Source organism: Hippoglossus stenolepis, chromosome 7 (genome assembly GCF_022539355.2).
Source record: "Hippoglossus stenolepis isolate QCI-W04-F060 chromosome 7, HSTE1.2, whole genome shotgun sequence".
In the NCBI taxonomy this organism is placed as follows: Eukaryota; Metazoa; Chordata; class Actinopteri; order Pleuronectiformes; family Pleuronectidae; genus Hippoglossus; species Hippoglossus stenolepis.
Genome location: NC_061489.1, coordinates 15,205,855 through 15,220,865, shown reverse-complemented (window position 1 = coordinate 15,220,865; position 15,011 = coordinate 15,205,855). Strand labels below are relative to the sequence as shown.

Below are 15,011 nucleotides of genomic sequence, written 5' to 3'. Positions count from 1 at the left end.
ACATAAGCTCCTTAACATAACAACATAAAACATCTTTTGTTTTTCTATGGATATTTTCCAGGGTAGAATCTAACAGCAAAAACTGAGTTTGGAAAATGTTGTGCGTCTTCATGAGGCTGGAGTATCAAGGAAAGGAGTGATTCATTTATTGTTGACATGGTTTACTTTATTGCATTTAAAACTGGGAAAGGGTCAGTGCAAAGCTAAAGGGTCCTGCTAAGTGCTTATAAGACAGGCGTACAGTATCAGGTGTCTGCTTTTTCATTCTGTCACTGTCGACTACGCTTGTACATGTTACAAAATACTGGAATGGTTTTTCCATGTCAGTGTGTTCACCTCCGCCTCAGGCAAAGGTACTGTTGTTCCAGGCTACGTTGGCTGCATCCATGTCAAAAAAGTTAATATAAATCCTGAAATAGACACAAAGGGATAGAGGTTAATAGGATTGGACTTTCACATCGAGTGTCCCCATGCAGCCTTTACTCATCAAACTGGCAGCAGTGAACATACAGGTAGATCCGTGCATTTCCTACCTGTCAGGAGAGATGCCCAGGTGTTTGTTGAGGAGACCACACAGAAGTTTAGAGTACTTCTTGTTGTGAGCGCCACTGATCTTTCCAATACTGTGAAGGGAGCAGAGTGCACAGGGGTCTCCCTTTCCTCCGAACATCATCATTTGGTCAGGGTTGATGTGCACAGCTATATACTGGTAAACAAAAGACAGATATATACAACAGAAGTCAGCCCACACTGGATGAATCTGTAGTGGTGTTAGTTGTTGAGGATCTTGGCCTTTTTAAACTCTCCGTTTCTTATTATTTTCAGATATTAAATTATTTCAGCCGATGAAGTGTTAGTAGCCTTTGCCTAGAGATGCTCCAATACGAAAACATTGGAAATGCCCGATACAGCCAAAAATGTGGGGCCGGGCATTGGTGAGTATGCAAATCTATGTACCCTTCAGATACCACTTCTTTACAGGGTTAGTGGCTTACAACTGTTACATACGAGTTGTTTTATTTTTTTAATACACTGGTATTGGACCATTGCAAAGTCTAGGTATCGGAAGAAAAACATGGTATCTGAACATCTCTCCCTGTGACACTTGAAAAAACAAATTGATTGAATTAGTCAAATAATTTGTACAAAAAGGACAACACAAGCCAAACAGTGTTATTCATGTTGTCCATTCTATGTCATATTAGAGTCATTATTTTGAGATTATTCATTATTCCAAATTGATGTCATTATTTTGAAAAGGTTTTTTCTTCAATAAAGTGTTGGACATGGGCTTCCATAACAAATCAAATCTTCATAGTATTTGTTATACATCCTCAAACGTGCTTGGAGATGTCCTCAGTTTGTATGACACGATAGAACATTTGAGGTCAGCCTGTGGGTTCAGTGAAATCATCGATCATTAACTCCTTCTAACGCTCTTCAAACATTTGTCAGAACCACAGACAGCCTGTGATCAGGACTGTGTTTGCATAATTGCACAAGATAAACGTGTGTATCATTCATTCAATAGAAGGTATAGAATGTCTACTGTAACTTTGGTCTAAATGTCAGCCGGGCTTCATGCACAGGTCGGAGTTAACTCAGTGTGAGGAGATGTTGCGTGATGGAAACAAACAGGATTTCTGTGAACAGACAGGACTGAGCTGAGCCCGGCCTACCTGTGCAGGTTTGCCCATTTCCTTGGCCAGCTCCTCGGTGGCCTCGGACAGCAGCGCCGCGGGCACGTCGCCTTTGGCCACGTTGGTGTTCACCACAAACATCGGCATCTTGACTTCTGGTTGCAGGTGGTTGCAGTCGCCTTCGCTCGCTGCAGAGAGGATGCGGATCAGCTGACACACACACACACGGGCGGAAGTACAGACTGAATCTCCTCTTGGTCGTGTGGAGGGTGTGCAGAACATGTGAGTGAAATGACCACAACGCCTCTATTCGGTCTGGAGGATTCTGGTGGCAATGCACGTTGGACACAACTACTATTATAACATCTGGAAATTAGTTTATTTTTGTGGTGTAAATTATTTGTTCCTTAGCACAAGTTCTTATAAAATGTTAAGCAGAAAGTGATGAGAGAAATGTCAGTGCGTGTTCTTTCTTCTTCTTCTTTGGATTAGGGAGACTAGACGCTTCAATGGCGCATTGCTGCCCTCTACTTGTTATTACAAGTCCTTTAAACAGTCATTTATATGCTGTACATATACATTGAATATAATACTGGACTGATTTCCCACCATTATCTTCAGTTTGGTCCAGTTGACCAGTAAATTCCGCAGGGTGCGTTTTTATTTCCTGGGTGCGGCCGTTCTGGAGTGTAGGGTAATTACGGTACCGCGCATGCGCAGTGCGGTCAGACATCAGTCAGCGGTGCTGAAGGAGGCGAGAAGGAAAACAGTGGCAGAGGGAGCGAGGGAGCGAGAGGCGGCAGAAGTTGGACGGTGCTTTCCTTTGTCGCCGCGTCTCGTCGCTGCGTTCACCGAACAACCACCGAGCTCCCCCGGGAGCAGGGAACCCGCGGCGTCGGTCGCCGCTTCGCCTCCACTCCGCCAGCTTTCCTCGGAGGGAACACGAAGCTAAATTAGCCGCGCTGCTAACACATTGACTTTAACAGCCGAACGGAGGCTGCTGCTCCTCCGCTTCAACGCTGCTGGATGTAGAACCATTATACAAGTTTAGCAACAAGCTAACCCGACACAGGTGATGTATTTTAGTATTTATTACACCGTAACTCCACCGTTTGACGTTTTAAATCACGGGTAACGCGCAGTATGTGATTGAACGATAATAGCGATTGAATAACAATGTATTACAGTGTGATTCACGCTTCACTGTCGCCATAACTGGCAACTATCGACAAATAAAGTTGATTTTTCTAACTGACATCGATTACATGGGTCTTTATTGGGAATGTTCACAAGCTAAAGCTAAACAACCGCGTATACAATGTGAAACTTCCGTGATCCAAGCTGAGAAACTGGCTCAAATGTGATGATGCATCGTGATAATAACATTTAACTTGTCATTGAAACCACATCAGGTCCGCTCCCGTCCATCCACCCCATCCCGGACCCATGACCACGATGATGGAGGAGTCGGTGACCACGTTCGAGACGCATCTGACGGCTGTCATGGACAGTCTGATCCGGGCGTCGGTGTGCGAGATCACCAAACTCTTCCAGGAGACGGTGAACGACTACCTGGTGGAGCTGTCCCTCAACAGGAAGGAGAACGACGCGCTCAAGCTGCGGCTCAGGCTGACCGAGAACAAGCTGAGGACCGAGCGCAAGTACGGGATGGGCTGGGCGGCCAACCGCCGCAACGCCGGGATGGAGGAGGAGAAGAGAGCCGGAGGGCGCCAGAAACGCAAAGTTGACATGGCCCGTAAGTATCACTAAGGCTGGCTTGAGGATGACCTGTTCCTCTTCATCAGGGAGGGTTACATCATTTCCACATTGTGTCATACACGTTTATATAAAGCTACAGTTATTTGACACCTTGCAAACATCCTCCATGTTTCAGTGTGCTTGTGTTTTTTTTTTTATGTGAGAAACTGGGTTCTTGCTGTGCACTCGGGGCTTATGTGAAGACGCACTTGTTTTGTTGGAAACCATCTGGCAAGAGCTGATCTCTCCCTCCCTCCTCTCTCTCTCCCTCCCTCCCTCCCTGCCTCACTCCTCCGCCTCCTCTTCATGATCTCTCCCTCTGTCCTTCACCTCCCCCTCTCCTCTCTTTCTCTCTCTCTCTCTCCCTGCATTCTGTCCCTCCCACTCCTCTGTGCTTCTGCACACCCGCTCCCTTCCTGCCTTGCTCCTCTCCCTCCCCCACCTCCTTCACTTCTCTCTGCCGCTCTCCAACTCTTACCTCCTCCCCTTCCCGCTCCTCTCTCCTTCACGCCCTCTCCCTCCTCTCCCCCACACGCCCCCGCCTCCTCCTGCTCTGTTCTCTCCTTCATCACGTTGCACGCTCACTCTCCCACTTCCTCCCCTCCCCTCCCCGACCTCCTTCCCTCCACTCCTCTTCCGCTCCTCTCCGCCACCACTATAATTACACACTGCCTCTCTACTTCCACTTCTCCTCTCTGTCTATCTCTCTCCTCTTCATCACCCCCTTCCCTCTCCTCCTCCCCTACACCCTGCCAACTCCACTCCTCCCTCTCCTCTCTTCTCTTCTCTGTCACATGTTTCTCTCTCCTTTCTGCTTTCTTGTCTGTCCTTCTATGCCCCCTCTCTCCTCACTCATTCATCACACTTCTCCTCCCCCTGCTCCCCTTCCTCTCCCCCCGAACTCCCCTCCGCTCCTGTTCTCCTCTGCCTCGCAAATCCCCTCCTCCTTGTCTCCTTCTTCTACACCCTCCTCTCTCCTTCATCTCTCCTGGCCTTCCAATCATCTCCTCCCACTCATCCTTCTCTCCCTCTCATATTTCATTCTCTCTCCTTCCTGTCTCCCTGTTCCCTCCCTCACTCCTGCCCCCTCCCCTCCTTACTTCTCCTTCCTCTCTCAATCTCGCTCCCACCCTTACTTCATCTTCCTCTCTTCTCCACAGGAGGCAAGTCAAAGAAGGGCCCGGCAGCAGCCTATGGCAAAGGCTGGCCTGGAGGTGTGTGGGAGGAAGAAGGAGGTGGAGGTGGCAGTGGCAGCAGTAGCAGTGGCGGGGGCGGAAGAGGAGGAGGAAGTGGAGGAGCTGTGGGGATGGTGGCAGGAGCAGGAGGAAGAGGGGGAAAGGAGGCCAGGGAAACGTACCTCATCCAGTTCCCTGGGGATGAAGAGGATGAGGGAGGGATGGCGGAGGACGAGGCAGGGGAGGGCAGCCTCAGCGGTGAGGGGGAGGAGACGGCCAACATCAAAGAGGAGGTGAGGGAGATGGTCTTTCTCAGAGGAGGAGGAGTAGGAGGAGAAAGTGGCACAGCATCTCTGCACTGCTCAGAAGCTTCATTTAGAATGAGAAAGAACGTAGACAAGAAGAGAGAGCGGTGATACAGAGACACGGAGACAGTTTCGCTTGTGTTCTTCAGCCATCAAATCACTGCAGAGATGTAGTGGATAAAGGGAGGCCACTGATTTGATATTTAGCCTCCAGAGGGCTGCGTTGAGTACGGCACTCCACATCTCAAGTGCAGTGAGCTTTTACTGGTAGAGGTGAAAAGCTGTTTGCTATTCCACTGCATGACCAAATGGCAGGACACCGGTGGCAGATTGAGGTGGTTATTGGCCTGGAGGCTATTCTCTCTGGCCCCCCTTTTACTCATCATGCTTTTCCCGAAAAAAAGCAATTTATTGCCACATGTATAAGTGTGCTAGGATTATTATATGGCTCTTATGGACACACTTAGGCTGCTGTAGCATACACACTCACACTATGAGACAGCTTTTAGCATAAACGGCTTTTGAAAAGGGGAATTTACCGTAACCTGTAGCTTTCTAAACCAACAGGTACAACAGCTGCAGCAGTACACAGCTCCTCTCTTCCCTGAGGCCAAAAACCACAACATCCTAACACAAACACAGATTGAACCACTGTGCAAATATGAGAAAAACAAAGCCCAAAAAATACAGTAAACATAACAGCAACACTTAATAACAGTATAATGCAACAGCAGCACAATTACAGTTTTTATTCCTCCACGCCGACAAAAACCATGTCCAGAGGCACGATGTTTTTGGGTGTTTCATCCGTCCCATTCTCATGAATGCGATATCGCTGTAACGCCTGGAGGGAATTTCATTAAATCTGGCACAAATTCCCACCGGGACTCAAATATGAAGTGACGAGAATTTGGTGGTCAAAAGCTCTAGGGAACTGCCTCATGAAATGTGTTTTTGGCCATAACTCAATAATTCATATGCTAATTTAACATAAATGTGAAATAGGAAAAAATAAGGAATTTTCCAATTTAGCCAACCAAATCTTCCTCCTGATCACCTGTGTTTTTTCTGGAGATCATTCACTGCTCTATGAAGAATATACTGAATATTGTTGTAGGAGTGATACCTGCATCAACAGATCCACTCTTCTGCTAAATGTGCTAACGTGCTATTAGCCTCCCTGTGAAGTCTGTCAGGGTGTTTTCATGAATACTAAAACAGCTTTAAGAAATATAACCAATCGTGTTCAGGTTCTTTTTAAACATAACAACCATGACTTAAGGCTATGATAAACAAAAGCCTATACATTTATCACTAAATAACATATTCTGCCAGATTACTGTTGATTGTTGTTTTAACTCTGTTTCCCTTTATGTAGTTTTCTCAAACAGAAGGTTATCAGCATGCCTCTCTACAGCTATTAAAGGAGGCTATGAAGATAAACCTGTCCAACCAGAACCTCCACACAGGCTCCAGAGCCCAAAGCGAAGGTAATGAGCCCAGGACACACTAATGGAGGGAGGGAGCATTATACCAGTGTAGTACTCAGAGTCCAATAGTTGAAAGTGTAAATGATTGCACATGCCAGCTATCTCACCATCTTTCCCTCCTTCACATCTCTCCTCCAACTCCTCTTCCTCCTCTTCTGTCTCTACTCAGGAGATCTGTCAGATCGTCCCCCGTCCCTTCATCCAGGAAAGAGAGAGGAGGAGGACTGGGAGGTGGGCTCAGCATCAGAGCCGTCAGAGGGTGGCATGACCGTGGATGAGCTGAGGGGTCTGGAGTCTGCGCTGAGGGCTGAGAGAGGCCGTGAGCAGGCTGCCATTACGGCTTCCCAGCCTGTCAGCCCCGAGCCAGAGGTGGTTCGAGGCAGCGATCTCAGCTCGCCGCCCAAGTACATAGGTCTCGATGGCATGGAGCAGGATGGAGAGCTGGAGCCTCAGCCGCCCACGCTGCAGAGAGAGGACCAGATAGGGCAAGGCAGGGCAAAGGACAGCTTGAGTGCAGGAGTGGAGCTGAGGTTAGGCTGGTCGAAGAAGTTGAGAGAGGGCGACCTGGAAGAGGCAGATATGACGGGAGAGGATGTGTTGGAGCATGGAGAGTCCGAGCACCCACCCCACTTGTCTGCTCCTGGGAGTGTCGGGGAGAGCGAAGGGGAGGAGGAGGAGGGTGGTGGAGACCTGCTTCACTTTTGCCCACAGTGTGGAGGAGGCTTCACCACAGAGGCTGAGATGGAGGAGCACCCATGTCCACTAGGAGATGCCCATTTACAGAACAGCAGTGCAGAGGAAGGCCTTTTCCCTTGTGCCCACTGTGGCAACACATTCAGTCACTCCTGGGCTCTAAAGAACCATGAGTGTGCCTGCGCTGCCGAGCGGCCGCACTGCTGTGAGATCTGCGGGAAGCGCTTCACACACTCGCGCTCGCTGGAACGGCATCATCTGGTGCACACGGGGGAGAGGCCGCACCGGTGCCCACAATGTGGACGCAGCTTCAGTCGCCTTGGCAATTTGGAGCGGCACCAGCGGATCCACACAGGTGAACGTCCGTACGGGTGTGAGGCGTGCGGAAAACGCTTCAGCCGTGTGGAGTACTTAAAGAGACACCAGCTCATACACAACAGTGAAAAGGCAGCACTGCAGTGCTCCAACTGTGCGAGAGGATTTAGTGACGTGGAGCAACTGAAAAACCATCAGTGTTTTTAAAAACTCTCCTTCAAATCTCTGGCAGAAACGCAAAGAAACAGACGGCTTTCAATTGAAGGTGGTAAAATTCAGGTGATGAAAGTGACTGTTACCTGCTGATTTGGAATCGTGTCTCTTACACTCTGACAGGATGTGAAGTGAAACTGAGTTAAAGAAGCAGAAACATGTGTGGATGATTTTTGTTGAGTAAATATAGAAGGCAGAGCTGAGAGGGCGACAGGTGTATATGGTGTTTCTCTGTAGGAGGAGAAATAAACCTCAGACATTCAGCCATTTTAATTGGAGGTGTACAAAGCTTTTACTTATTTATGATGAACAATGAATGGTAATTTTTGAAAATCTTTATATTCATAAATCCCTCATGTTAACCTTGTTTTTCTCTGACAATGTTATTGACAGCTTGGTGTTTTGTATGTTTGTGTTTTGATCATATCGTTCAGAAATAAATATTTCAATTCATCAGAAGGCTTCTTGCCACACACAGCTTGGATTTATTGAGAATCACCGGTTTAGTGGTACAAGAATAACAAGAACATATTTATCAGAAACATTCATTTCCAATCATCATGAGACAACTATAAGCTAGAATAAGGTTGTGACACTAGGGGGCGTGTGTCTGCACTTCCTGACAACTGGACACCCATAAAACTCAGGCGCTGATACATAAAGTGTGAGCAGGAAAGTTAATGCTAAAGCACTGTCACCCTTTGTTACTGTCAAATTAAAAATCAAAAAGTGATTTGCATGTTCACGCTGTGTTTTCAGGATATCTGCCAACTCCTTAAAAGACACTTGATTGAAAAAAACTATTTCAATCAAAATCATCACATCCTGGTTAATCAAACCATCTCATTCAGTAATTAAACAGTCAGGAAGGGAAGGGAACACAGGAGATGCGGTGACGACTGCATTTAAAGCATATTTTTCTTTATTAGTGGCACTGTCCAGCAAACAGACTGATGGGCATCCCCAGCCTTTGTTCCAAGATGTCTTCCAGAGCCGTCAAACTCATCTGCTTCACATCATAACCTCGCACCGACCTCCTCGCCCTCAGGTTAAGTGGCACAATCTCCTGTCCACTGTCTGGGTCATTTCTTCCCACCGCTGCGTATGTGGGGAAAAATGTCCGCTCATGTTTAGGCAGGTCAGATTTGTAGGTGGGGCAACAGTAGGCAGACCACATGTACTCAGGAACAGACACTCTGTTGTTGATCGAGCGCGCTCCTTGCTCATAAGGCAGGGCCCCTGTGATCACATACATCGGCCCCTCACAGAACGCGTTGAATTGTCTCATTACTGCCATCTCTAGACAGTTCCAGGGGCCAGTGTTGGAGCCCGCCTGCTGGGGGACAATGTTCGTCAGGGTGAAGGTGGCCTCACGGTTCGTTTCCGTTTCCTGGTGCATGCTGGGATTGAGGTGGCCTTTTGTGAAGTTGGAGTGTCTGTAGTCCTGGAGCACCGCCTGGCTCTCGATCACGTTCTGGTCCAGAGGGGTGTGAAAAGGTTTCATCTCAGAGCTGGCACAAGAAGACGCCAACTAAAAGACACGCAGGGAGAGAGACACAGAGACATGTAAAAAAAAGTGTTTTGTTGCGTATTGATACTTTACGAAGTTTAGCAAGTTCAATCAGGACGACTATCTCCGTTCTATTCAGTCACAATTCACTCCCTACACCTCTTCTGATCAGCTGTCTGTTGGAGGTGTAATCCAATTAGATTTTGCCATGATCTCAATCAGCGAATCATGTTGTTACTGTCAAACTTTCAATCTGTTCTTCTCTCTCTCTCTGTGTCACGTCATTGCAGTGATTCACTGTGACCCTGTTCCTCACCAATCTCCAGTCTCCATATCCAGCTCCCTGCTCAGTCCACTTATCTCACTCAGATGCTCAACATGATCTCATCTATAACACATCACTTTCTTCTTTTATTGTGCCTGGTTTTTTAATTCAACTTAAAAATGACATCATATGGAAACACACAAGTAAATAAAGTTTTGTTCAACAGTTACAAACTTTTAACAAGTTATATTAACACGATTATTAACTGTAATTCAAACAAACTTAATTAATTTGTGTGTTACCAATTAAAAAAAAAGGTAAGTTAATTAGTCTTTTCAGTGTTTTCACTGAACTCTCTCCTGATTTAAATATGTTTGAAGTTACAGTTTGAAAGACGGTTTCTATCCTTGTGCTTGGAGTCAATAGCAAAAATTTACTTCTGCTGCACTTCCTCCCATGTTACTTTTAAGTGTGATTTCTGTGGGTGATCTTCCGAGTTATTTCAACTCACTCAACTCTGCACTTTAAATTCACTGAGCCAAAGGAGTAACACTTTGTCTTTACCAAGAGAGAGCCCATGTCAGAACATTAGTTTTCCCCAAGATTCTTAGCTTATCCTCACACACCATATCTCAAACAGTAACACTGAGCAGAAAACGTTTAGTATTTACAGGACGCGGTTGCCCCTGGACACCATTCACTGTTTTTCCACTTACCTGTGGTTCGTACATCCAAGTGCTATTAGGACGTTTGCCGTCTGCAGGGCCGAGTGTGTAGGCAGAGTACAGTGGTGTGCGATGCTCTCTGTGGTACAGGCTGGCAAAGTGATACTGGTTTTTGTAGCGCTGGCATATCGGCTGGTACCCGGCTGCATTGATGCCCTGTGGCGGAGACCTGTCATAGAAGAACTCAAGGCACTTGGAAAAGTCTCTGCTGACCTCTCCGAGGACCAGGCCACCAAACCAGGGCAGGAGAAGAAGCAGAGCTCCTGCGGAGAATTGCAGCATCTTCCTTTGAGACATCTTGTAGGAGGCTGACGGTGTGTATAAGTCTGCAGGAGTCAAACGTCAACGAACACGGACTTCCTCTCTGACAAAGCTCCAAAGTTAAACAAGACCTATATTTTCTTTATGTTCAGCGTCAGCGTCTTACATGCGGGTCCTTGTGAGCTGTTGCTGAGGTTTCCTCTTTTATACACTTGCAGCAGGAACCCTGTGGGTGACAGTTTAACACCCCCCCAACCCAAGCATGCAACCAAATGTCCCTGTTAACTGGTAAAGGCTACTTTCTGAGAAATTGTTTGCATATCTTTTTTCAATCGGTCAGCTGAGGTGGAGACAATGTTGTTTCTAGTCTAAGATTTTGGGAACTGTTGCAAAGCTGCATCCCCAAACATGTAGATATCTTCTACCAGCGATCCTTTTCATATCACCCCAGTCATGTAGGTCTGCTGAGACATGAGACCGTTTAGAAATATTTAGGTTAAAGAGAATAAAACACCTTGAGATAATATTAAAGAACTGATTCTTGGTGTACAAGTTGTTGTCTTGTTAATGTCTCCTCCAGGATCAGGTTGTTAAGGCTGGATTAAGAACCAGGGCCCCCTTCAGGTGATGCTGTATTTATATGCAGTCGGGAAGAGCGAAGGGGAGGAGGAGGAGGGTGGTGGAGACCTGCTTCACTTTTGCCCACAGTGTGGAGGAGGCTTCACCACAGAGGTTGAGCTGGAGGAGCACCCATGTCCACTAGGAGATGCCCATTTACAGAACAGCAGTGCAGAGGAAGGCCTTTTCCCTTGTGCCCACTGTGGCAACACATTCAGTCACTCCTGGGCTCTAAAGAACCATGAGTGTGCCTGCGCTGCCGAGCGGCCGCACTGCTGTGAGATCTGCGGGAAGCGCTTCACACACTCGCGCTCGCTGGAACGGCATCATCTGGTGCACACGGGGGAGAGGCCGCACCGGTGCCCACAATGTGGACGCAGCTTCAGTCGCCTTGGCAATTTGGAGCGGCACCAGCGGATCCACACAGGTGAACGTCCGTACGGGTGTGAGGCGTGCGGAAAACGCTTCAGCCGTGTGGAGTACTTAAAGAGACACCAGCTCATACACAACAGTGAAAAGGCAGCACTGCAGTGCTCCAACTGTGCGAGAGGATTTAGTGACGTGGAGCAACTGAAAAACCATCAGTGTTTTTAAAAACTCTCCTTCAAATCTCTGGCAGAAACGCAAAGAAACAGACGGCTTTCAATTGAAGGTGGTAAAATTCAGGTGATGAAAGTGACTGTTACCTGCTGATTTGGAATCGTGTCTCTTACACTCTGACAGGATGTGAAGTGAAACTGAGTTAAAGAAGCAGAAACATGTGTGGATGATTTTTGTTGAGTAAATATAGAAGGCAGAGCTGAGAGGGCGACAGGTGTATATGGTGTTTCTCTGTAGGAGGAGAAATAAACCTCAGACATTCAGCCATTTTAATTGGAGGTGTACAAAGCTTTTACTTATTTATGATGAACAATGAATGGTAATTTTTGAAAATCTTTATATTCATAAATCCCTCATGTTAACCTTGTTTTTCTCTGACAATGTTATTGACAGCTCGGTGTTTTGTATGTTTGTGTTTTGATCATATCGTTCAGAAATAAATATTTCAATTCATCAGAAGGCTTCTTGCCACACACAGCTTGGATTTATTGAGAATCACCGGTTTAGTGGTACAAGAATAACAAGAACATATTTATCAGAAACATTCATTTCCAATCATCATGAGACAACTATAAGATAGAATAAGGTTGTGACACTAGGGGGCGTGTGTCTGCACTTCCTGACAACTGGACACCCATAAAACTCAGGCGCTGATACATAAAGTGTGAGCAGGAAAGTTAATGCTAAAGCACTGTCACCCTTTGTTACTGTCAAATTAAAAATCAAAAAGTGATTTGCATGTCCACGCTGTGTTTTCAGGATATCTGCCAACTCCTTAAAAGACACTTGATTGAAAAAAACTATTTCAATCAAAATCATCACATCCTGGTTAATCAAACCATCTCATTCAGTAATTAAACAGTCAGGAAGGGAAGGGAACACAGGAGATGCGGTGACTGCATTTAAAGCATATTTTTCTTTATTAGTGGCACTGTCCAGCAAACAGACTGATGGGCATCCCCAGCCTTTGTCCCAAGATGTCTTCCAGAGCCGCCAAACTCATCCGCTTCACATCATAACCTCGCACCGACCTCCTCGCCCTCAGGTTAAGTGGCACAATCTCCTGTCCACTGTCTGGGTCATTTCTTCCCACCGCTGCGTATGTGGGGAAAAATGTCCGCTCATGTTTAGGCAGGTCAGATTTGTAGGTGGGGCAACAGTAGGCAGACCACATGTACTCAGGAACAGACACTCTGTTGTTGATCGAGCGCGCTCCTTGCTCATAAGGCAGGGCCCCTGTGATCACATACATCGGCCCCTCACAGAACGCGTTGAATTGTCTCATTACTGCCTTCTCTAGACGGCTCCAGGGGCCAGAGTTGGAGCCCGCCTGCTGGGGGACAATGTTCGTCAGGGTGAAGGTGGCCTCACGGTTCTCTTTCGTTTTCTGGTGCATGCTGGGATTGAGGTGGCCTTTTGTGAAGTTGGAGTGTCTGTAGTCCTGGAGCACCGCCTGGCTCTCGAACACGTTCTGGTCCAGACGGGTTTTAAAAGGTTTCATCTCAGAGCTGGCACGAGAAGACGCCAACTAAAAGACATGCAGGGAGAGAGACACAGAGACATGTCAAAAAAAGTGTTTTGTTGCTTATTGATACTTTATGAAGCTTAGCAAGTTCAATCAGGATGACTATTTCCGTTCTATTCAGTCACAATTCACTCTGACCCTCCCCATCAGCTGTCTGTTGGAGGTGTAATCCAATTAGATTTTGCCATGATCTCAATCAGCGAATCATGTTGTTACTGTCAAACTTTCAATCTGTTCTTCTCTCTCTCTCTCTCTCTGTGTCACGTCATTGCAGTGATTCACTGCGACCCTGTTTCTCACCAATCTCCAGTCTCCATATCCAGCTCCCTGCTCAGTCCACTTATCTCACTCAGATGCTCAACATGATCTCATCTATAACACATCACTTTCTTCTTTTATTGTGCCTGGTTTTTTAATTCATCTTATAAATGACTTCATATGGAAACACACAAGTAAATAAAGTTTTGTTCAACAGTTACAAACTTTTAACAAGTTATATTAACACAATTATTAACTGTAATTCAAACAAACTTAATTAATTTGTGTGTTACCAATTTTTAAAAAAAAGTTAAGTTAATTAGTCTTTTCAGTATTTTTAACTGAACTCTCTCCTGATTTAAATATTTTTGAAGTTACAGTTTGAAAGACGGTTTCTATCCTTGTGCTTGGAGTCAATAGCAAAAAGAAACTTCTGCTGCACTTCCTCCCATGTTACTTTTAAGTGTGATTTCTGTGGGTGATCTTCCGAGTTATTTCAACTCACTCAACTCTGCAATTTAAATTCACTGAGCCAAAGGAGTAACACTTTGTCTTTACCAAGAGAGAGCCCATGTCAGAACACTAGTTTTCCCCAAGATTCTTAGCTTATCCTCACACACCATATCTCAAACAGTAACACTGAGCAGAAAACGTTTAGTATTTACAGGACGCGGTTGCCCCTGGACATCATTCACTGTTTTTCCACTTACCTGTGGTTCGTACATCCAAGTGCTATTAGGACGTTTGCCGTCTGCAGGGCCGAGTGTGTAGGCAGAGTACAGTGGTGTGCGATGCTCTCTGTGGTACAGGCTGGCAAAGTGATACTGGTTTTTGTAGCGCTGGCATATCGGCTGGTACCCGGCTGCATTGATGCCCTGTGGCGGAGACCTGTCATAGAAGAACTCAAGGCACTTGGAAAAGTCACTGCTGACCTCTCCGAGGACCAGGCCACCAAACCAGGGCAGGAGAAGAAGCAGAGCTCCTGCGGAGAATTGCAGCATCTTCCTTTGAGACATCTTGTAGGAGGCTGGTGGTATGTATAAGTCTGCAGGAGTCAAACGTCAGCGAACACGGACTTCCTCTCTGACAAAACTCCAAAGTTAAACAAGACCTATATTTCCTTTATGTTCAGCGTCAGCGTCTTACATGCAGGTCCTTGTGAGCTGTTGCTGAGGTTTCCTCTTTTATACACTTGCAGCAGGAACCCTGTGGGTGACAGTTTAACACACCCCCAACCCAAGCATGCAACCAAATGTCCCTGTTAACTGGTAAAGGCTACTTTCTGAGAAATGGTTTGCATATCTTTTTTTAATCGGTCAGCTGAGGTTGAGACAATGTTGTTTCGAGTCTAAGATTTTGGGAACTGTTGCAAAGCTGCATCCCCAAACATGTAGATATCTTCTACCAGCGATCCTTTTCATATCACCCCAGTCATGTAGGTCTGCTGAGACATGAGACCGTTTAGAAATATTTAGGTTAAAGAGAATGAAACACCTTGAGATAATATTAAAGAACTGATTCTTGGTGTACAAGTTGTTGTCTTGTTAATGTCTCCTCCAGGATCAGGTTGTTAAGGCTGGATTAAGAAACAGGGCCCCCTTCAGGTGATGCTGTATTTTTATTCAGCGTGTGTGTGTGTGTGTGTGTGTGTGTGTGTGTG

The 15,011-nt window shown here is 46.3% G+C and overlaps 4 protein-coding genes across 4 annotated transcripts; 1 reads left to right on the top strand and 3 right to left on the bottom strand.

The window, feature by feature from the left end:
- Nucleotides 1-144: 144 nt before the first annotated feature.
- mif (macrophage migration inhibitory factor) lies at nt 145-1,896 on the bottom strand. The gene is made up of 3 exons (XM_035161085.1): nt 1,680-1,896; nt 534-706; nt 145-410 (listed from the first exon to the last, which is right to left on the bottom strand). Exons 1-3 carry the CDS (start codon nt 1,785-1,787, stop codon nt 344-346), a joined length of 348 nt encoding a protein of 115 aa, XP_035016976.1. The 5' UTR covers nt 1,788-1,896; the 3' UTR covers nt 145-343.
- Nucleotides 1,897-2,370: 474 nt separating this feature from the next.
- On the top strand, nt 2,371-8,043 carry si:dkeyp-121d2.7 (zinc finger protein 696). The gene is made up of 5 exons (XM_035161072.2): nt 2,371-2,712; nt 3,053-3,396; nt 4,559-4,866; nt 6,257-6,368; nt 6,538-8,043. Exons 2-5 carry the CDS (start codon nt 3,087-3,089, stop codon nt 7,581-7,583), a joined length of 1,776 nt encoding a protein of 591 aa, XP_035016963.1. The 5' UTR covers nt 2,371-2,712; nt 3,053-3,086; the 3' UTR covers nt 7,584-8,043.
- A 5-nt stretch (nt 8,044-8,048) lies between these two features.
- On the bottom strand, nt 8,049-10,483 carry LOC118112080 (endonuclease domain-containing 1 protein). The gene is made up of 2 exons (XM_035161079.2): nt 10,081-10,483; nt 8,049-9,120 (listed from the first exon to the last, which is right to left on the bottom strand). The coding sequence occupies exons 1-2, from the start codon at nt 10,384-10,386 to the stop codon at nt 8,515-8,517; spliced, it is 912 nt and encodes a 303-aa protein (XP_035016970.2). The 5' UTR covers nt 10,387-10,483; the 3' UTR covers nt 8,049-8,514.
- Nucleotides 10,484-12,469: 1,986 nt separating this feature from the next.
- Nucleotides 12,470-14,525, bottom strand: LOC118112079 (endonuclease domain-containing 1 protein). The gene is made up of 2 exons (XM_035161078.2): nt 14,062-14,525; nt 12,470-13,096 (listed from the first exon to the last, which is right to left on the bottom strand). The coding sequence occupies exons 1-2, from the start codon at nt 14,365-14,367 to the stop codon at nt 12,491-12,493; spliced, it is 912 nt and encodes a 303-aa protein (XP_035016969.2). The 5' UTR covers nt 14,368-14,525; the 3' UTR covers nt 12,470-12,490.
- Nucleotides 14,526-15,011: the final 486 nt, after the last annotated feature.